This window comes from Sciurus carolinensis, chromosome 11, assembly GCF_902686445.1.
Source record: "Sciurus carolinensis chromosome 11, mSciCar1.2, whole genome shotgun sequence".
NCBI lineage: Eukaryota > Metazoa > Chordata > Mammalia > Rodentia > Sciuridae > Sciurus > Sciurus carolinensis.
Genome location: NC_062223.1, coordinates 12,453,709 through 12,473,740, shown reverse-complemented (window position 1 = coordinate 12,473,740; position 20,032 = coordinate 12,453,709). Strand labels below are relative to the sequence as shown.

At 54.5% G+C, this 20,032-nt stretch overlaps 3 protein-coding genes across 4 annotated transcripts; 1 reads left to right on the top strand and 2 right to left on the bottom strand.

Annotated features, from left to right (window-relative positions):
- Window positions 1–107: 107 nt before the first annotated feature.
- Eml3 (EMAP like 3) lies at window positions 108–10,357 on the bottom strand. 2 transcript variants are annotated; one of them, XM_047516208.1, is made up of 22 exons: window positions 9,836–10,357; window positions 8,859–9,030; window positions 8,522–8,782; window positions 8,313–8,426; window positions 6,951–7,018; window positions 6,658–6,781; window positions 6,264–6,434; window positions 6,043–6,112; window positions 5,852–5,962; window positions 5,528–5,623; window positions 4,763–4,918; window positions 4,462–4,603; window positions 3,912–4,063; window positions 3,706–3,831; window positions 3,492–3,623; window positions 2,999–3,066; window positions 2,413–2,501; window positions 2,244–2,341; window positions 1,794–1,881; window positions 1,178–1,276; window positions 776–906; window positions 108–689 (listed from the first exon to the last, which is right to left on the bottom strand). In XM_047516208.1, exons 1-22 carry the CDS (start codon window positions 9,855–9,857, stop codon window positions 486–488), a joined length of 2,694 nt encoding a protein of 897 aa, XP_047372164.1. In that variant the 5' UTR covers window positions 9,858–10,357; the 3' UTR covers window positions 108–485. The 2 variants fall into 2 exon arrangements, with proteins under 2 accessions (XP_047372164.1, XP_047372165.1); XM_047516209.1 differs by having other exon boundaries at window positions 8,522–8,779; window positions 9,836–10,356.
- Rom1 (retinal outer segment membrane protein 1) lies at window positions 8,580–12,551 on the top strand. Its single transcript, XM_047516210.1, has 3 exons — window positions 8,580–11,257; window positions 11,662–11,908; window positions 12,014–12,551. The coding sequence occupies exons 1-3, from the start codon at window positions 9,711–9,713 to the stop codon at window positions 12,230–12,232; spliced, it is 2,013 nt and encodes a 670-aa protein (XP_047372166.1). The 5' UTR covers window positions 8,580–9,710; the 3' UTR covers window positions 12,233–12,551.
- A 190-nt stretch (window positions 12,552–12,741) lies between these two features.
- B3gat3 (beta-1,3-glucuronyltransferase 3) lies at window positions 12,742–18,192 on the bottom strand. Its single transcript, XM_047519688.1, has 5 exons — window positions 17,926–18,192; window positions 16,033–16,207; window positions 14,127–14,487; window positions 13,648–13,938; window positions 12,742–13,239 (listed from the first exon to the last, which is right to left on the bottom strand). Exons 1-5 carry the CDS (start codon window positions 18,005–18,007, stop codon window positions 13,141–13,143), a joined length of 1,008 nt encoding a protein of 335 aa, XP_047375644.1. The 5' UTR covers window positions 18,008–18,192; the 3' UTR covers window positions 12,742–13,140.
- Between the last annotated feature and the right edge of the window lie 1,840 nt (window positions 18,193–20,032).

Sequence of the window (20,032 nt, the reverse complement as noted above, 5' to 3'; positions counted from 1 at the left end):
GCCGGAGAGGAGCGGGGCTTAACTCTCTCCTTTCTGGAGCCCTACAGCTTCGACTGCTGCCCCGAAACACGCGCGCCCTCGCACTTCGCGTGGTTATTTGCAAGCGGCTTTGCCTGTTATTTGCATGAATGGTTTGCTCTCCCTTCCCCTTTCCGCACTCCTCTTTATCCCTTCATCTCCACCCTACAGGGCCCCGAGGCGTCCAGCCGGGCCCCACGAAAGCACTGGAAGCGACTTTGTTTTGTTTATTGCCCCTCAGCAGGTAGCGGGAGTCAGGGCCTAGGCTGGGGCTGCCCGGCTCAGCCAGCGGGTCTATACAGTGTGTGCAAGGGTGGCTTTTGCCCCCTCCAGGGAAATGCACGATCGGGAATGTCTCGAAGTCGAGGAAAAGGTCGGCCCAGGAAAGGGTCGACGCAAGGTCCTGGGGGATTATTCCGGCAGGGCGGGGCCATGCCGCTGGGCCAGTCAGTCTTGTAAGGCAGCGATCAGACGTCGAGAGAGGAGGCGGGGGACAGGGAGGGGGTGCGAGAGGGCGTGACGGGCGATGGCCCGGCCCCCCCAGCGCCCAGAACTCGCCACTGGAAGATGCTGGCGTCCTTGCCGCCTAGTGAGACGAGGTACGAGTCGTCATGCGTGAACCGGACACTGGTCACATGGCTCCCGTGGCCCCCATACATGCGGCTCGGCGCCTGGGCCAGAAGGAAGGTTGGGTTGGCAGTGGTGATGGGGCCCGGGAGCCAGACAGCCCGCCCTTGGCGGTCCCCAGCAGCCTCACCTTGGCGCGCGCACACGGGTACTGGAAGAGGTGCACTTTGCAGAAGTCATCGGCCACGGCCACCACGCGTTCGTTGTGGGAGCGGCACAGGGAGTTTATGTCTGTCCCATCAGAGCCGTCCGGCCACACGCCTAGCACAACGGCGGGCCTCAGCCTGGCATCCTCCCCGCCGCCACCCACAGCTCCAAACTGCTCCATTTTCGGAGCCCAAGCTGCCACCGCCACCCACCGGCTGCGTTCCAAGCAATCCTTCCCAGTCCGAGGGCCGGAGGGGCCTCCCAGGCTTGATCTGCCCGTTTCTTGCCACCCCACCCAACACACCCAGCATTCCCCAGAGCAAGCGGGCTCCACCTTGTCTCCCCAAGCCTCCTGCAGGGTTCTGGGTCCCTCGCCCCTGCTCACCATAGACGTGGAAACCCAGTACACAGGTGTAGGTAGCCCATTCCCGGTCTCGGCTCTCATAGCGATTCCTCAGCAGCTTACAGCCTCCAGCCACGTCCCCTGGGGAGAGGGAAAGAGAGTGAATTAGCTCAGTTCTCGTTGTGCCCTCAGTCGGGAAGTGCTAGGCAAGGCCGGGCTAGAAAGACCGGCTTATGGCCAGGTGGTATGGGAACACACCATAGGTCCTCTTCCCCACCACGACCTACAGAACCCAGGGTGAAACCCACCCGTGTGCTCCCTGAGTTCTTGCTGAAGTTCTAACAGCTTCTCATGAGTTCCTCCTCCCCTCCACACCTACCCTGAAAAACTTTTCCAAAACAATCTTTTCTTAGCATTTTCAACTCCCTCAAGTCCTTGTGGGAAGAAGATACATGGTGTGAAACTGCATGTGTTTTGTTTTTTCTTTTTTTTTTCAAATCACAGAATGTGGGTAATTCCAACTCTACTTTAACCCCACCTCCACCTCTGTATCTGACAGCCTCTCTGCTTGGAGCTCACCATCCCAACCACAAATGCCACACATAAATAAAACCCACTCCAATTATCCTCTTCCTATGTCCTCCCCCATGCCACTCACAGTAAAGAATTTCATAGTCCCCAGAATTGGACATGATGTAGTTCCCATCCTTGGACCAGTCCAGGTGAGTAATGAAGCTGGAGTGACCCTAAAAACAGGATCAGGTCTGTTTGTTTTGTTTTGTTTTGGGTACTTGGGATTGAACACAGGGGCACTCAACCACTGAGCCACATCCCCAGCCCTTTTTATATTTTATTTAAAGACTGGGTCTCAATAAGTTGCTTAGGGTCTTGATAAGTTGCTGAGGCTGACTTTGAACTTGTGATCCTCCTGCCTCAGTCTCCTGAGTTGATGGGATTATAGGTGTGCGCCACAGGTGGATCAAGAGTTTTTTAAAAAGAAAAAAAAAAGTAACCATCATTTCTCATCCCCAGACATCCCCTTAGTGTATCAGACCCCTGTGAGTATACCCGTTGTTAGTGTGCCCCAGCCTCCACCCAGCTTCCTTACCACACAGCGGCCAAAGCGACTGGACTTGGCACCATCACTGGAAACACTATAGATGTAGATCATGTTGTCATGGGAACCGATGGCTAGGTACAACCCATCTGCAAAGAGAGGCACTCAGAGAGAGAAGGACCAGGGAAGGACCTGAGTGCAGGGTGGGGGTGTCTCCCACCTGGGCTGTACCGGACAACTGAGAGCTGTTCATTGCCATCGGTGACATCAGACACGATCTCTCTGGTCTCTGTGTCCAACACCAACCACCTGGAAGGAAGGGAGGGGGAGGAAGATAGAGAAGCAAAAAGGCAGGATATGAAGAGATCCTCAGAGAGGCCTGGGGCAGGGTAGGGGGTGGCAAATCAGACAACCTCAGAAAGGCTCTGATGCAGAAGAGAGGTCACCACTGTATTCTTAGGCTAAGAAAAGGGAAGGGCCTACCACAAGGACTTTGTGGAGCTGGTAAGCCTGTCACTTCCCTGTGACTGTCTCCCCTGGGCCTCTCCTATTCCACTGCTTCTCCCTCCTGGGCTGCCACTTCCTCCACTCCCCAGGCCTGGATGAGGGAGTGGCTGGGGAAGGGGTGAAGACAATTCTCCCAGGAGAGTAGGGGTATGGGAGCAGATTTCAAAGAGAAGCACCAAGAAGCAGAAAAGCACAGTTGGGCTCCTGAGCTGCCTCGGCCACTCTGGTCCACTTCCCCATTACCAAGAATCCCTCCCAACCTCCCTGCTTTCCCTCCCAGGAGTCCTGGGCCCTCTCACCTCCCCGTGTTCAGTCCTACTGCCACGACTGCCCCACTCGGGTGGAAGTCAGCACAGAGACCTGTCTCCTGGGAGGGGAGAAGGTGAATTCAAGCTGCCTTTCTAGTGAGGGAATTCTTTTGCCATCTCACTAACTTCAAAGCTTCCTTCTCCCAAGGAGAAGATGGGGGAAGAAAGGGATAAAAGACCTGCGAGGGAGGCAAGGTCACTGGAGGCTAAACAGAGGGTGATACTCAAAACACTAACTACCTGAAGAAAGGCCCCCAGCTGTGCTGTAAATTGACCACACAGTTACTGAACCAAGAGGCCTGAGGGGGCAATGCCCAGGGGCACTAGGGGCATCAACTTTCACCAATCTGTACAGAATATTTGAGTAGTCATCCCAGTACAAACCAGCTGCCTCTGGGGTATAGAAGGAGAAGCAGTGTTGGGAAAGGAAGGGCCACAGGAGTCATGGCAGGTGTGACAGGAGATCAGGGACATCTGGCTCTACCTTGAGATCGATGCTCCAGGCCAGCGCATGGGCCTCCCCGTCCCACAGGCAGAGCTGCCGGTCATGGCCGCAGGTGAGGAAGCGGTTCTGGGAAGGATGTGTACAGAGACCCCAGAGCTCATCCGTGTGGCCCTGCAACAAGTACGACCTATCACCACTGTCCCTCCCCCAACACCTCTTCCCTCCCTCCTCACCCTGCTCTCGGCCCCCCAACCTGGATCACAGGGGAGAAACCCTGAGCCAGATCTCCCCTCAGCAATGCATTCTTCGTGGTTCCCACTAGCAGCTCAGAACCAAGCCCTTCAGCAATGGCCCGCACAGCCCCAAAGTGTTCTGGAATCTGCGAATGGTAACAGAATGTTAAAAGCCTGCTAACCATTCCTCTTCCTCCCTCCACCCTGACCACAGTCCAGGCCTCACCTCAGCTTCCTGGAGGGCCACCAACCCAGGCCCCCACTGTACCAACCGTCGGTCCCGCCCACCACCACTCAACACTGTCCCGTCCCTCCGGAGACACAGGGCGAAGATGGAACCTTCGTGAGCATGGGCCTGGGCCACAATTCCATAGGTCTCTGTTGGCAAAGCCCCAGGTAGGTCATGACCTCGAGGTACAGGTGAGTAATAAAAAAGGGTAGCATACACTGTCACATAGGGTAAGAACTCCCAGCTATTGAGTGCGTTCTGAATACCATCTCTGATCCTCATGACTGCCAATGCACCTATTATTCTTCCCATTTCACAGAAAGGACAACTGAAGTCGGAGAAGGGAGGTGACTTCCTAAAGGTCAACTAGTGGCCAAAGTGAGCTTCGAACCTGAGATAACAGACCCAAAGCCCCAGCCCTCTCTCCTTTACCATGCCGGCCACAGAGAACTACCAACTCTCAAGGTAAAAAGATGGGGAACCCTCTCCACCGATCCCACAGGCCCTCTGGGGTAAAGATGTCCCGGATGCCAGCCCCATCACATACCTTTGGCCCCGCCCCTGCCTGGGGTCCTGGCATCAGAGAGGCTCCGGCCCCAGGTGAGAATGTTCCCCTCTGAGTCCCCAGTGAGAATGTCCCCATCAGGGAGGAACACAAAGCAAGGGATAAACTTGGGTTTCTTGTATTTCTGGGGTGAGGGCAGAAAGGAGAAGTCAAAGGGAAGGGCAAAGACAAGAAGTCACAGGACAACTGGAGGCTGGGGAGCATTAGGGTCTACGATACTCAGACCAATCCTTCCAGCCCCACTCCGCCCTCCCCCACTACCTCTCGCTCAGCCACATCTCACCCCAAAGACACCCTGTTTCCGGGCGAGGGTCCCATTCCCAGGAATCCCTGCTCCGCCACTCCAGTTCCAGAAGTGGACATGAGATTTCCCACTGGTAACAATGCAGCTGCTGTCACGAGGGCTGAAGCCAACGGCCAGGACTGAGTCATTTGTACTCTGAAGGGAAGACACTAGATTTAGCCACCCCAACCCCTGTGCACCTTCAATCTCTTTGAGTCTTCAGTCTGCATCCTGACAGAACATAACCAGCCCGCAGAGGCTCAGAAGCCTGAGGAAAACCCTTCCTTCAAGACCCTGGTCCTGGGGCTGGGGAGATAGCTCAGTCGGTAGAGTGCTTGCATTTGTAAGCACAAGGCCCTGGGTTCGATCCCCAGCACCCAAAAAAAAAAAAAAGGAAAAGACCCTGGTCCTGGGCTGAGAGTACAGCTCAGCACTACGGCACTTGCCTAGCATGCTAAAGGCCTCCCCAGGCCATTCCCAGTGCCACAAAGGGGAAAAAAAAAAAAAAAAAAGGACCCTGGTTCCCTAAGAGCTTGATTCCCCATGACTCATGATTAATCACACTATGCCACCTGAGGTCAGAACACCATAGTCCCCATTTCACAGATGAACAAACCAATGCTGAGAGAGACTAGGTTTGCCCCCAGGTGATCCAGCAAGAAAGGAAGTAAATGTATGAATAAGTTTGGAGCACTCTGCACTCCTCCAGGACCACCCTACCACCCCCCAACCTCAGAGGCCCTCCAGGCCACCTGGACGCCTCACCTTGATCTCAGCCAGCTTCATGCCCCGGCTGCAGTCCCACACCGACAGCATGTGCTCATTGGAATCATCCACCACACAAAGAAAAGCACCCTGATCCTGAAGATGAGGGGACACTAATATTAGAGGACTGAGAGAGCACTGGTCCTTAGGCAGGGGGTGCTATCATAGATGAGGAGGACAGAGGTTGGCATGTGTCCCTTTCTCAGGAGAACTGGCTAAGCAGGGCTCCAGAAGGCCAGAATTTCTGAGGCTTCCTGGTGAAGGGGAAGAGTGGAGTCCTGGACAAGAAACAGGGCTCTGGAGGCTTCTGTGGGGCCAGCTCACCGCTGCTGAAAAGGCCAGAGCCCCCACACCACGCTCGAAGGCCCCCAGTCCAATCTCCTGCAGCTTCAGCAGTGTCTCGGAGTCCCAGATGTGAACCACAGGCTGCAGGGGCTAGTGGAGGGGAAGGAGTCAGGGCAGTGCAGGAGAGCTGGATGGGATGTCATCCTGTCAGCACAGGTTCCACTGCTTACCTTCCCATCCTTGTCCACTCCAGCTGTCTGTCCTGAGGCTACACGGACACCATCAGGGTGAACAGCAAGGCTAAGTGGGAAAAGAGACACTCCAGGGAAGAGGGTCTCTCTCCAGACCACCCAAGATTCCTCCTTGCTTGCAACTCTCTCTCCTGCTCCTCCACACCCAGCCAGACCCTCTTCCTACCAAGCCCGACAACCCCACGCCTCAGGCTCCTCACCATCGAACGCAGTCCGTGTGTCCCCGGTAATGTCTCTGGCCGCCACCTCCAGGACCCCCTGGGCCTCCCCCAGGCCGGTACAGCACCACCACACAGGCAATGAAGTAGACCACCTCCCCAGAGCGCAGCACAAACAGATTAGAGCGGGAGTCACGACCCCTGTACCCATAACTGGGATGTGGACCAAGGTCAAGGAAAGGGTCAGATTAAGGGCAGGAGGAGGAAGAGGGAGGACGCTAGAGCTTCTGGCTAGCAGCACAACTGACAGAAGGACAGCAGGGAAATGGTCAGAGGGCTCCCTGTCCCCCACAGACCCAGGAGGTAACTGTAAGGGAGGGAGCAGGCTCCCCAGATGGGAAAGGGTGGTTCCCATGGGCCTGGAGGGGCAGGATACACCCAGTCAAGGCTGAGGGTCTCCGGGGGTGGGCCACTGGGCAGCTCCTCAAGGCTGCGGATGCCAGACGGGATGTACATGGTAATGGGGCGGCCACGAAGGAACATCTTCACTGAGATGCCTTCTACAGAGAAAAGGGGGGTGTCAACCACCACCTTGCAGCCCCCTCCCAGAAAAGCCAGAGCAGAACTCCACCTACCACACCTCACAGATCCCCCCAAATAGCTCCTGGGGCTACAGCCCAAACCCTAACACTGTCACCTAAATCCTTCCCTCCATCCCTCTGTACATACCCAAATTGTAATTGCTCCTCCTTGATCCGGGACCCCCAGGGCTGGAGAGGGGGTCTTTGCCCCCACGGCTGTTTGGAAGAGTGAAAACATAGGGACTAGGGTCAGGTCCCAAGACCTTAGCAGGGAGGGGCAGGACATAAGAAAGGAGGTTCCTCCAGAGACTCGTCACACCTGTTTGACACATCTGCATGGTGTCAGGGCCTAAAGTGGATGGGGACTTTTACTTCTTCCACTTAAGAGATGAGAAGACAAGGCCACAAAGATTGTAGGAGGATGAACGTGCCAGGGCCCTTTCCTCCAGACCTCCAAGCCTCTGGCTATCCACCTTTTTTTTTTTCCTTTTTGGTACTGGGGCTTGAACCCCAGGGGTGCTTAAACACTGAACCAGCCCTTTTGGTATTTTTCATCTTGAGACAGGTCTCACTAAGTTGCTTAGGGCCTCACTAAGTTGCTCAGGCTGGCTTTGAACTTGTGATCCTTCTGCCTCAGCTTCCCAAGCGCTGGGATTACAAACGTGTGCCATGGCATCTGGCCCCTTTATTTTATTTTATTTTATTTCATGCAGTGCTAGGGATTGAGCCTGGGGCCTCATACATGCTAGGCAAGTGCCCTACCACTAACCTACAACCCCAGCCCATGGCTATTGACCTTTTTATTTCCCTATCTGTAAAATGGAACTAAAGTGAACCCGGAATATATACCAGCCCTGCCTTTCAAGTATCTGGGAAGTAAGTAAAGAAAGTTCTTATCTCTGAAGAGGAAAGTGATGGGTGAATTCTAGAGATCCTGTCTTTGGATGATATCTCTTTAGAGAATAAAGTGGAGACCAAGGAGGGACAGGGCTAGAACGAACATTCAGGTACACACTGGCATAGCTGTGTGCAGTAACTAAGTGATCCCCTTGTTCTCGAGGAGTAAGTAGCTCTGTACTTGATACAATCTGAGGAAAGGGTAGGCCAAAGCTCTGAGGACAGTCAGCCATGAAAATCATGACAGGTTTTGGAAAAACCTCCAAAAATGTTGGAAGGTGTGTTGTGATATGGTAAAATGGGAAGGGGAACTGGAATCAAGAAGAATTGGGTTCAAATCTTGACGCAAGCTGTGTGGTCTCAGGTAAATGACTTAACCTCTCTGAGTCTGCTCTCTCACTTGTGCAATGGATAGCATGAGACCACCTAACTCCCAAAGATATTGTGGGGACTGAATGAGATGGGACTGATGATACACACAGGTGCCCCCAGAAGTGCCTTTCTTCCTGTTGGGTAAGGAGGTCCCCAATCCCACCTAGGGAAGTGAGGTGAGGGATGCAGAAATCAAGAGCCAGAGTCCTGAGTGCATGTGTTAAGGGGGAACCTTGCCCACCTCTCTGTGCTCCCTGACCGCAATAACAGGTTGGCGGAGGATGCTGCCTTCCTGGAGAGTTTCTGTCGGGGCCGCTCTGAGGGGGATGAGGAGGAGGAAGAATTTCTCCGTAGCCTGATGGGAGCAAAGTAAGCAAGTGAAGGTCAAGACCTCCAGTCATGCCCCCAAATTCTCCCACCCCTTCCCAAGCTCTGCCACAAGACACCTACGTGTCAGCACGCTGTGGAGGCTGCACAGGCCTGAGAATCCCTGGGGGTCCAGGGGAGCCAGCCCCACTGCTGCTACTGCCGCCTCCTTCAGACTGGGTCCCACTAGGCTCCTCGCTGCCCCGCTGAGAGGCTGGGGGCCCATTGCTTAGGCCAGGGGGCTCAGGGGATGGCTCCATCTCCACCTTCGTCTCCGTCTGGGTACCTCGGCTCACCAAGGAAAGGCTGCATGTGGGTGGTAGTCCTGGGGGGGCTGCAGGGCTGCTGGGGAGACCGTGAGTCAACCTGATGCCCACGAGGCCCAGGAAGGAGGAGGAAGGGGGTGGACCAACATGCATACCTGTCCCTCACAGGAGCTAGTGTGCCAGAGCCCTGCAGAGAGGCGGGGGGATTCTGCAGCCGCAGCAGGCGAAGGGCTTCTGCAAGTGCTGCCTTTACCAGCTCCATCTCCTCCTCCTGCACCCGAAGCCTCTGGTTCAGGGACTGTAAGGCTTCCTGAGCAGGGCCCTCACCTGGGAAAGGGGCAAGAAGCACTCAGGATGTGCTGCCACTGGGAGAAAAGATTGAGGGGATTCTGTCCCCACACAACTGTACATTTGCCCAGGAGTACTGCCCCTTTCAAGCAATCCCAGGCTTGGAGGTTCGTCCAGCGGGGAGGAGAAGGCTATAGAGGACCAAGGGCCTCCTCCTGGCAGGGCAGAAGGGAGCCTGGCAAAGCGCCCTTCCTGCTGCCTTCTCAGCCTCCGCAAAGACAGGGAGTACCATGGAGTACCAGGGGTGAAACATGGAGTACTGCCGAAGAACGTGGGAGCCACGGATACGCGGTACTGGTGACAGACCACAGTCCTTGCACCCTGACAGTAAGCTCAGGTCTCCACTAAAAGCAGAATAACTGAGTTGGAGACATCGGGAGAGAGGAGCAGGCAGGGCAGTATTCACACTTAGGAACCACAGTACAAGAAATATATCCAGAGTGACGGGTCAAGGGACCAGTGGTGAGCATACTCATAGTGAGCGTCCCAGGGTAAAAAGACCCGAATACCAGGGGAAGAGGTCCAGAGTAACGACGTAGGGAGCAGCGAAACTTCGGGGGCCCAGAATAACATGGGAGGTAGAATGACGTTAAGGAAATCCGAAATGACAGCAGGAGAACCCAAGCAACTAGGGTGGGCCACCTGGGGAACGGTGGAGGATGCTCAGAGCCCCTGGGGCGGAGGAGCACGCGGGCACGCCACCAGACAGCCGCACGGCACTGGCAGCGCCCGACGGGCCGGCGCTCCGGGAAGGGGCACGCCGCCCGCCCCGCCCCGTACTCACCGGGCCCCGAGGCCCCGTCCATCCGGCCCCCGGGTTGCTGCGAGCGGCAGCGGCGGAGGCGTCTAAGCCGCGGGGGCCATGGCCTGGGAGAGGGGAAGGGGAAGCACCCCGGGGCGCGCGCGAAGGCGTGCCGTGCCACCCCCCGGGGGCGCTGTCGGGCGCGGGGAAAGGGCCTGGAGGGGGCGCTGTGGGGCCGGGGCCACAGTCGCTGGGGCTCGCCGGGGCCTCCGACTCTCCCGGGGCCGCTCTCGGCTCCCGGGGGTGGGGTGGCGGGGCCGTCCCGGGCCCCAGCTCCGCAGCACAAACAGGCGCCGGACGCGGAGCCGCCAGGAAGCGCGGGAGGGGGGGCGGACCCGAGGGGGGGCTGGGCCGCCTACTAACCCCTCCCTGTCCGGGCCTCGCTGCTCAGCACGGGGGCGGGGCCAGTCCGCTGACCCCTCACCCCCTGCCCGTCTGCGGCCTCCAGGCCCTTCCGGGATCCCCGCCCCGGGGATTGCATGGGATCGGGGAGGGAGCAGACCCTGTGGTCTCCACCCCCAGCCCCAAGCCCGGTTGGACTGAGCGGACCAAACCCCCCACTTCCGCGAGGGGCAGGGGCGGGGTCACGAAATGGGCCCTCTGCCCGGGGGCGGAGCTTTTCCTAAGGGGCAAGGCCAAGGCATCCCAAATTGGGGCTGGCGGAAGGTTATTAAAGCTGGGGTGGAAGGATGTGCAGGGTATTGGGGTCAGGGTGGCATTAGCCCAGCTCAAGCCGGGCTGGGCTGACTCAGCATCCTGCCCGCAGTCAACCCCATCCCCGACGGTTCTGCACTCCCTCGGGCAGCGATGGGAGATGGCGCCGGTGTTGCCCCTGGTGCTGCCCCTCCAGTCCCGCATCCGACTGGCTCAGGGGCTCTGGCTCCTCTCCTGGCTGTTGGCACTGGCCGGTGTCCTCACCCTCCTCTGTAGCGGCCACCTCCTTGTCCAGCTGCAGTACCTTGGCACCTTCCTGGCTCCCTCCTGCCCATTCTCTTCCCTGCCCCAGGTTGCACTGGCAGCTGGTGCAGTGGCTCTGGGCACAGGACTGGGGGGTGCGGGAGCCAGCCGAGCAAGTCTGGATGCAGCTCGCTACCCTCCCTGGCGAGGAATCCTGGGCCCGCTGCTGGTGGCTGGCACTGCTGGAGGTGGGGGACTCTTGGTCTTTGCCCTGGGGCTAGCTCTGGGTTTGCCTGTGAGTCTGGACAAGGGGCTGGAGGAGGGTCTGGGGACTGCTCTGGTTCACTACAAGGACACAGAGGTACCTGGGCACTGTCATGCGAAACGGATAATGGATGAGCTGCAGCTGAGGCACCACTGCTGCGGGCGCCACGGCTACAAGGATTGGTTTGGAGTCCAATGGGTCAGCAACCGTTACCTGGACCCCAGTGACCAGGAAGTGGTTAAGTGAGTGATTTGCCTCTATCTTCCTCTTTCTTTCTTCTCTTCCCCAGGTAGACACCCTCCTGCTGCCTTGAAACCTCTCCCCACCCAGGCAGATAGTAGAACACAGTGGTTAAGAGAAAGGATTATAGCTCTGTCATTTGTCTGTTGTGCACTCAGGGCATGTTGCCAAAGTACTCTGGGTCCATTTATTCATCTGTAAAATGGAGATAACAGTACCCATCTTATAGACAAGTACCTATCTTAGAGTTGTTGTGAAGATAGATGAATTATGCATACCTGGCACATAGTAAAGCAGTCTATAAATGTTTTACTATCCTTTTTCCCTTCTCAACTTCTGCGGCCCTCAGCTTTTCCTGCAGGCCTGTCTATAGACATCCTAACACTCCTGCCCCCTCCTCTTGCAGCCGAATCCAGAGTAATGTGGAAGGCCTGTACCTGACAGATGGGGTTCCCTTTTCCTGCTGCAACCCCCATTCCCCCCGGCCTTGCCTGCAAAGCCAACTCTCAGACCCCTATGCTCACCCTCTCTTCGATCCCCGACAGCCCAACCTAAACCTCTGGGCCCAAGGCTGCCACCAGGTGTTGCTGGACCACCTGCAGAGCTTGGCAAGCACACTGGGCAGCATACTGGCTGTCACCTTCTTACTGCAGGTGAGTTAGCAAAGTGTCCAGGGCCTCCTTTCAGCTGGGACTTCACTCTGCTCCCAACCCGTCCCAGGAAGCACTGGCCCACTCTCTTCCCTTGCTTCCCCACAGGCTCTGGTGCTCCTTGGCTTGCGGTACCTGCAGACAGCGCTGGAAGGGCTTGGAGGGGTCATCGATGCAGAAGGAGAGGCCCAGGGTTATCTGTTTCCTGGTGGGCTGAAAGACATGCTGAAAACAGCTTGGCTACAGGGAGGGGTTGCCCACAGAGCTGCACCTGAGAAAACCCCACCAGAAGAGGTACCTCCCAAGGAGGACCTACCTGAGGCCTAATGGCCTGGAGTCACGATGGGGGTTGGAGAAGGGCAAGAGGGACAGATAGATGGACAACTCTATCCGTTTCTCTGTCCATCTATCTGGAAAACTCACGACGCCTTACCAAGGCTCCAGGTGGGGAGGGAGGTCCTGGGATAAGAGGGGGGTAAGGATAAGTCAGCAAGCTAGAGTGGGGTGAAGGAGAAAACCAGGTGTCCTAGGGCCTAGCCCTTGAAGCAAGAATCACCAGCCATCAGAAAAGAACAGGATGACGGGAAAGTGACACAGGAAGGACTGGAGACTGCTGTGGGTGTACAGACTTAATAAAACTTTTGGATGGAAGCCACTGATCTTTCTTATCAAGGGGCCAGGGGCCCTGAAAGAACTGATTTCTTTCTGAAGAAGTCAGTACTCCAAAGTTCTGACCCTGGCTTGGCCTGTAGGAACGGGTGCCTACTTCTCTAAGGATCAGAAAGAGCAAGGATGAGATGAGTCAAAGGAAGAAAAACAAGAGGCCCCCACCAGTTTGAGATTCTTTATTCTGGAGGTAGGAGGGGGGGTCCGCATGCTCAGGTGGGGAGGGTCCAGCCCAGCTCCTTCCGCCCCCCCCCCCCCAGTGCATACCCAGCCCCAATAAGTTACCCAGTTCCTTAGCCACCCTCCCTCCTGAGTCTATCTGTCCTTTTGCTCCACCCCAGACAGGGCTGACCTGGCTCAACACAAGGGCTACTTGTCCCCAGCCTGTGGGCAGTGCCACATGGCAGGCTGGAGGAGGGGAGGAGCAGCTGGGCTATGCCCTAGGGCTGGAGGTGCTGCCTCTGGCTCTGAGGGGTCAGGACTTGGAAAACTGCATCCTGGGCAGGCCATGTGCCCAGTCTCACAAGGTCTGTGCCTAAAATAAGGTGGAAGTCAGGGTGGGGCTGCCATCACACCTCAATGGCAGGGTCTGAACCCCGGCCCTGCCGCTGTAGCTGCTCCTCCTGCTTCATCTTGGGTTTCTCTGTCCGTGTATGCCACACCAGTACCTGTATGGGAGGATTTCAGTTAGAGCTGATCGAGCTGTAGCTCAGCCTCTGGGCTACACTGCACTCTCCATCAGTGCAGAATGGATTCTCTGACCCCTCTACATTCACAATGTTGGCTGCAAAATATGAAGAGCTGGGAATGGGGGTGACTTCAGTGCCTCTAAAATGGGGCTTTGTCCCTTTACCCTCTCTGTGCCACATAGGTTCCCAGGATGTTGGGAGATGCAGTGGCGGGAGATCACTCTCCCTCCCTGGTTCCCAGCTGCTCCTTCATTAGAGTAAGCAAGGTTGATTAGAGATCTGTTAAGTTCTCTCCCAGTTCAAACACCCTTTCCAGTGGTTTCACCCCACTTTTCCCATCCTGTCCATCCCACAACCAAGTTTCTGTGCCTACCTACATCCCCTTACCCGTGTGCAATTGGCAGCCCGTGGCTCTAGGTCCTTGGGATCCACTAGGTGGCTCAGGAGACTGCTCTCTAGGTGGCCCCGTGGGGCAGTAGCATCAAACTGGGCACTGGGCTTAGCCAACAGCAAGGGCAGAGCAACAGCAAATCCCGCCATATCCACGGGGAAGGGCCTGTTGGGCTCCCATGCTGTGTGGAAGCCCACAACCCGGCCGTCCTGCACCCGAGGGCCCTCGAATCGCAGACCGCCCACCAGCCCCACGGGCCACACTGAGACACCACGAGTCCAGCGCATCTAACAGAGGTCAGGAGAGAAGAAACAGAAAACAGGTGGCCCAGGGGAAACAGAAAGAACCACTTGGCTCACTCTGCCCCAATGCTCCCTGCTCCTCACCCAGCAGCCTAGAGTAACACTGGTGACCAAGGTAATGGATGAAGCTGGTGCCACCTGGCCTCCTTCCCCATCCCCATCCCAGTGCTCACCTCCTCAAAGAGCTCCCGGCTATAGGTGTTGTCATCATCAGCAAAGTACACGACTCCCTGGGTCCCTGGTGGCGGTGGGTCCTTTTCCCCCCCCACAGCGCCCCCTCTGCCCCGAAGCCACTCCAGGGCCTTGTTCCGCTGCTCGACACCACGAGGCCGAACCCAGCCAGGCTCGCCTTCCCGAAGCCGCTGAGCCTTGGGGGTGAGGACGGCCAGGTGTGTGAAGAGGAGGCCGGAGGCAGCCAGCAGCCCCGAGACCAGCGGGGTAGGGCCATCGGAGTCCTCCACCAACAACCAGTGCAGCCGGGGAACCAGGCTCAGCGTCTGGGACAGCCGCACCAGCTCTGCCTTCTGCACCAGCCTGCAGGGAAAGATGCAGGAAGGAAAGGGGCAGGTACTGTTGGCCCACTTCAGCCAGGACAGCGACAGACAGCTTCTCTTGCTGGCATCTCCTCTGGCTTTTCTCCACTGGTACCCAAACTCCCTCCGTCTTGATTGTCAACTCCATGCTGACACTCACCTGCCTGCCTTACAGTCCATGTTCATCACCTGCCTCACCCCCAGGACTCTGACTGGGGGGCTATAAATTAAGGGTATAGTCTTTGGTATCTGACAGATCTGGGTTGGAATACCAGCTTTGAAATTTAGGGAAGATACCCTGAGAAATGGCTCAATCTGAGCATCAAGTTCACTCACTTGTAAAATGGGAATACTATTGTTCTAAAATGTAAACTAGATAATAACCTTTTTTTTTTTTTTTTTTTTTTTTTTGAGACAGGGTCTCACTCTTGGTTAGGACCTTGCCAAGTTGCTGAGGCTGGCCTTGAACTTGTGATCCTCCAGCCTCAGCCTCCCAAGTTGCTGGGATTACAGGCATGCACCACCACACCCTGCTAATATAATGACTTTTTAAAATACCAGTAGACCAGGGTCTTTTCCTCCTGTGCTGGGTTTCCAGGGAGTAGAATTTTAGAGGAGCCCTTTGGCTCGAAGGAAGAAGGAAAGGATTGATTTGATTTTAGAGAACGCATTGGGAATGTGAGGCTCAGCCTCTTCTGGGTTTCTTTATCATTCAGATCTGTCTGCTGGCCCCAGGGTTGGTGGTGTGAAGAGGGTCTCTAGAGCCACCTGTGCCTAGAGGGGTCAGCCATTTGAGTCCAGGGAGGCATGTTTAACAGACCCTCTTGGCTACAGATACAAAACCACATTCCTAAATTGGTTTTATCAGTAGCAAAGCTACATTTTGACTTAAAGCAACCTAAAGCACTCAGCACAGTGTCTGACAAAGAGCAACACACAGTAAACAACAACTTGTGGAACCACCTCTAGTGTTAACCGTTCAGCCCCTTCCTACATTTTTATGTGATGCGGAGAATCGAACTCGGGGCCTTAGGTCATACTAGGCAAAAGCTCTGAGCTACAGTCCCAGTGCTCTTTAGTCAGGGTTTATAAACTTTTCCATCATCGGATCTCCAAGGAGAGTTAATTCATTGGCAAGCTCACAATTTATTTGAAACTTTGTTGCTCAATCTTAAAATTTAGCAGGAATTTTATAATCTGTGTCCTAGTGTGTTCTTATCCATTTTAATAGAAAAACAACTATTTTCCCACAAATCTTTTGAGTAAAGACATGGTTCCTTTATCCATGCATTTGATATGCTCTACTCATATATTTTTTTTTAGTTGTTGATGGACACCATACCTTTATTTATTTTTATATGGTGCTGAGGATGGAACCCAGTGCCTCACATGTGCTAGGCAAGCGCTCTACCCCTGAGCTACAGTCCCAGCCCTTGGCATGCTCTACTTTTAAGTAACATTCCCCTCGCCCAGTGCCTCCCCAAATTCATCGTCAACCCCAACTTCTTGGTTTAAGGAGCCCTCTTGGGTAAACCAAAGCCCATACCTGGCATAAGTGGGGGTAATGACATAGATAGTAGGCAGGGCCTCAGGTTCAGGGGGCTGGGCAGGGGCGGGGGGTGGGCGACGGAGATCAGCTTGCAGCTCAGAAATCCTCAGATCCTTCTGCCGAAGCTGCTCAGCAGCTGCCCGCAGGGGAGGGAGGCAGTCACATGGCTGGCCTGGTCCCAGGAAGCACCAATAAGGAAAGGGAGTGGGGGCAGAGAAACAGTCTGTTCAGCAATCCAAAGGGCCAAAAATCTTCTCCTTTAACCTCTAGCTTATGCAGGACCCTGCTTACAACTTCTTTTTTTCCCTTTGTGGTGCTGGGGGTCAAACTCACAGCCTGTAGCACAAATTTGGCAAGCATTCTACCACTGAGCTACAACCCCAGCCTACAACTTTTAACCTTTTCTATACCTCTGGTGGTGGGGAACTCACTGCCTCAATTAGCAGCCTCTCTCCACCTTCATTTCTTCTTCTTCTTCTTTTTTTTTTTTTTTCTTGGTACCAGGGATTGAAACTCAGGGTGCTTAATCACTGAGCCATATCCCCAGCCCTTTTTTTTTATTTTGAGACTGGGTCTCGTTAAGTTGCTTAGTGCCTCACTGTTTCTGGGGCTGGCTTTAAATTTGGGATCCTCCAGCCTCCATCTCCCCAACTACTGGGATTACAGGTGTGCACACCTGGTCTCTCCACATTTATTTTTTTGTGTGTGTGGCACTGGTGAACACAGGGCCTTGCACATTTTAGGTAAGTGCTATATTCCCAGTCCCGTTACAATTTTTATTTGGATATTGAGTTGGTTATCTGCTCTATCCTTTTTATCTGCTAGCCCTAATTTTACCTTCTGGAATTATAAGGAACAGGTCGATGTCCTTAAATAGGACAGTCTCTCGCTCCTTTTTTTTTTTCCTTTTCTCTCTGGGGGGATTAAACCCCAGGCCTCAGAGACGGTAGGTAAACTCTCTACCACTGAGCTGCATCCCCAGCCCTTTGTTTTGAAACAGGTCTCCCTAAGTTGCCCAGGATGGCCTGGAATTTGTGATCATCCTACTTCAGCCTCCTGAGTAGCTGGAATGACTGGCATGTCCCACCACTCCCAACTGTCTCAAATACCTGAAGATCACGAAGGGGCACTGTCCCTAAATCCCTGTATAAGAGGTTGGGTTCAATCTGCTCCCTTAATGACGACCAAAGACTTGTCATTAAATTCAGTGATTCCATCATTGGATAAATATTTATTGAATAGTACTCCTAAGAGGCACTGCCTTAGGTGCTGGGGATACAGCAGGGAATAAAACAGACACAGTCCCTGCCCTCACGGAGCTCTTTCACTTTACTGGAGAAAGCAGACACTAAGCAAAGAAACAAATTAATAAAATCACTACAGAATGTGATAAAGGCTATGGAGGAAATAAATAGAAGGGAGTGAGTAGTAATAAAGGTGGTCAGGGAAGGCCTCTCTGGTGAGGTGACTTCCGCGCTAAGACCTAAAGGATGAGAAAGAAGCGGCCTAAGAGCTGGGAGAAAAGCACTGCAGGCAGAGGGAAGCGGTAAGAGCTTGAGAGAGCAACGAGCACGGAGCTCTCGAGAAACTGTCAGTGAGCCAGTCTAGCTGAAGCAGAGCGAGGGAGAGGGACAGGAAAATGGGGCCGGACCGGAGGACGGCCGCAGAGTCATGCGGGGCCTTGCAGGCTCCGGGAAGGAGTCTGGATTTCATCCGAGGTGCGGCGGGAAGCCGCGGAGCGCTCTAGAGGGGGTGCACCGCGGCCGCAGAGGGCTGTCCAGAGGGCCGAGCGGGATGAATGATGTCTGCGCGGGGTTCCTCCCCAGGGCGGGATGCGCGGCGGCGGGCGCCCTCGGGCCGCCCGCCGCACCCCTGCCCCGCCCCGCTCACCGAGCTGCACCAGCGCGTAGAGTAGGCCGGCGATCGACACCAGGAAGTAGGCGAGAAACACGTTCTTCAGCTTCAGCTTCATGGCCGCGCCGCCGCGGGCGCCCGAGCAGGCGGGGTCCGGCCGGGAGGGGTCCCCGCCCCCGCCCGCCGGCCCGCCGGCCCCGCCCCCGAGGCGGCCCCGCCCTGCGCCCCGCCTTCCTCGCGCTCCTTGACCAGCTCCCAGGAGCTGGGTCTGGCCGCGCCGCTCGGAGCCCACTTCCGGTCATCGGTGGCCCCTCGCCGACCTAATTTCCGGTACATCAGCTCGGTCCCGGGAATCACGGGACGGTGACGTCACATCCGCCGTGTCAAACACGCGTGGCCGGCGGTCTGAAAGCCGGGTGGGAGCACGTGGGACCGACTTGGAGACCCACCTCTTGAGCGTAGAATTGCATGAGGAATCCGGGCCCCGCGCCCGGATTTTCTCCGGAGAGTCATTCTGCCTCAGTGATGGCACCCAGTGAAAGATGCTTGATACTTGTACTAATGAATGAAACCTTGGGCCTAACGGTTCCCCGGGTGTCTTACAGAATCCTCACTGTAGTCCTTAGATGGCATTGTCCCATTTTATAGGTAAGAAACTTAACAACACTAGCGTTATTTGCCTTCGGGCAGTTTTCTTAAATACCCATCTCCAGGATCCTGTTCCGACCCACTGTTCTTCAGAAGACTACTATGGGGCTACATTTCAAGGAATTGAGTTATTTCTTGGGGTAGGGAATCCCAGGAATACACATCCCTTACCACCTCACAAGCGGCCATTTTTTTAAAAAGAACATATTCTTGTAAAACAATCTCAGTAAGACATGTGGTCAGTGTACAAAATGGAAGAAGCTATTTACTGTCACTAAAACTACGGGAGACCAGTTTCTTAAGTGAGAACATAAAACTGTATAAATTTAAGGGAACCCTGATGTTTCAATACATGTATACATTGTGTAATGTTGAAATCAGGGTAAACCCTTCTCAGTGATAATTTATTCATGGTGAAAGTAATCAAAATCCTTTTAGCTTTTTTTTTTTTTTTCCTTCTAAAAAATTTTGCTTAGTACATTTTCTATAGTCACCCTACTATGCAATAGAGTACCAGAACTTTTTTCTTTTAACTACAACTCAGCGAAGTCAACTTTTCCCATCTGGGCATGCTGGCATCCCGGGTCTGTAATCCCAAATACCCAGGAGGCTGAAGCAAGATGGTGGTAAGTAGGTGAACAGCCTGGGCAACCATAGCAAGACCCTGTCTCAAAATAAAAATATGACATGGGCTGGTGATGTAGCTCAGTGGTAGAGCATCCTTGGATTTAATCCCCAGTACAGCAAAAAATGACAAACTTTAAAAAATCAAATCTCTCCCTCCCAAACCCCAGTGTTACCTCCCCCCATTTTGGGGTGCATGGGACTTGAATCCAGAGCTTCACATGCTAGGGAAGTCTTTTACCACTCAGTCACATCCCCAAGCCCTTGTCTTTGAACTAGGGTTCAACTATGTTGCACAGGGTAGACTTGTAACTCCTGGGCTCAAGTAAACCTACTACTTACACCTCCATAGTATTTGAGGTTACAGGCTGGATCTTAACAATAGATTCTGTTTTGGAGTGCAAGGGATTGAACTCAGGGTCTTACAAATGCTAGGCACATTAGTGCTATACACTGAGTTACATATCCAATGCCCCTCCAACAATGGGTCTTCTTTTTACTTATTTAGCAGTACTGGGGATTGAACTCAGAGGTGCTCTAGCACCAAGCTGCATCCCTAGCCCTTTACTTTTTTAGGCAAGTTTTCTCTAAATTGTCTAGGCCTTAAATTTGAGATCCTCCTGCCTCAGCCTCCCAAATAGCTGGGATTACAAATGTTGGCCACCACTCCAGGTTTGAAAGATCATTTGAAAGTGCTGTTAACTAAAGAGAAAGAATATTTAATGTGAAAACTTCTGACCTTATAGCTTCCATCCATGAGACCACATCAGCTCTGATCACCACTTACTAACTAGGCCTATTAAAAGTCAATGGTAGGGCTGGGGAGATAGCTCAGTCGGTAGAGTGCTTGCTTTGCATGCACAAAGCCCTG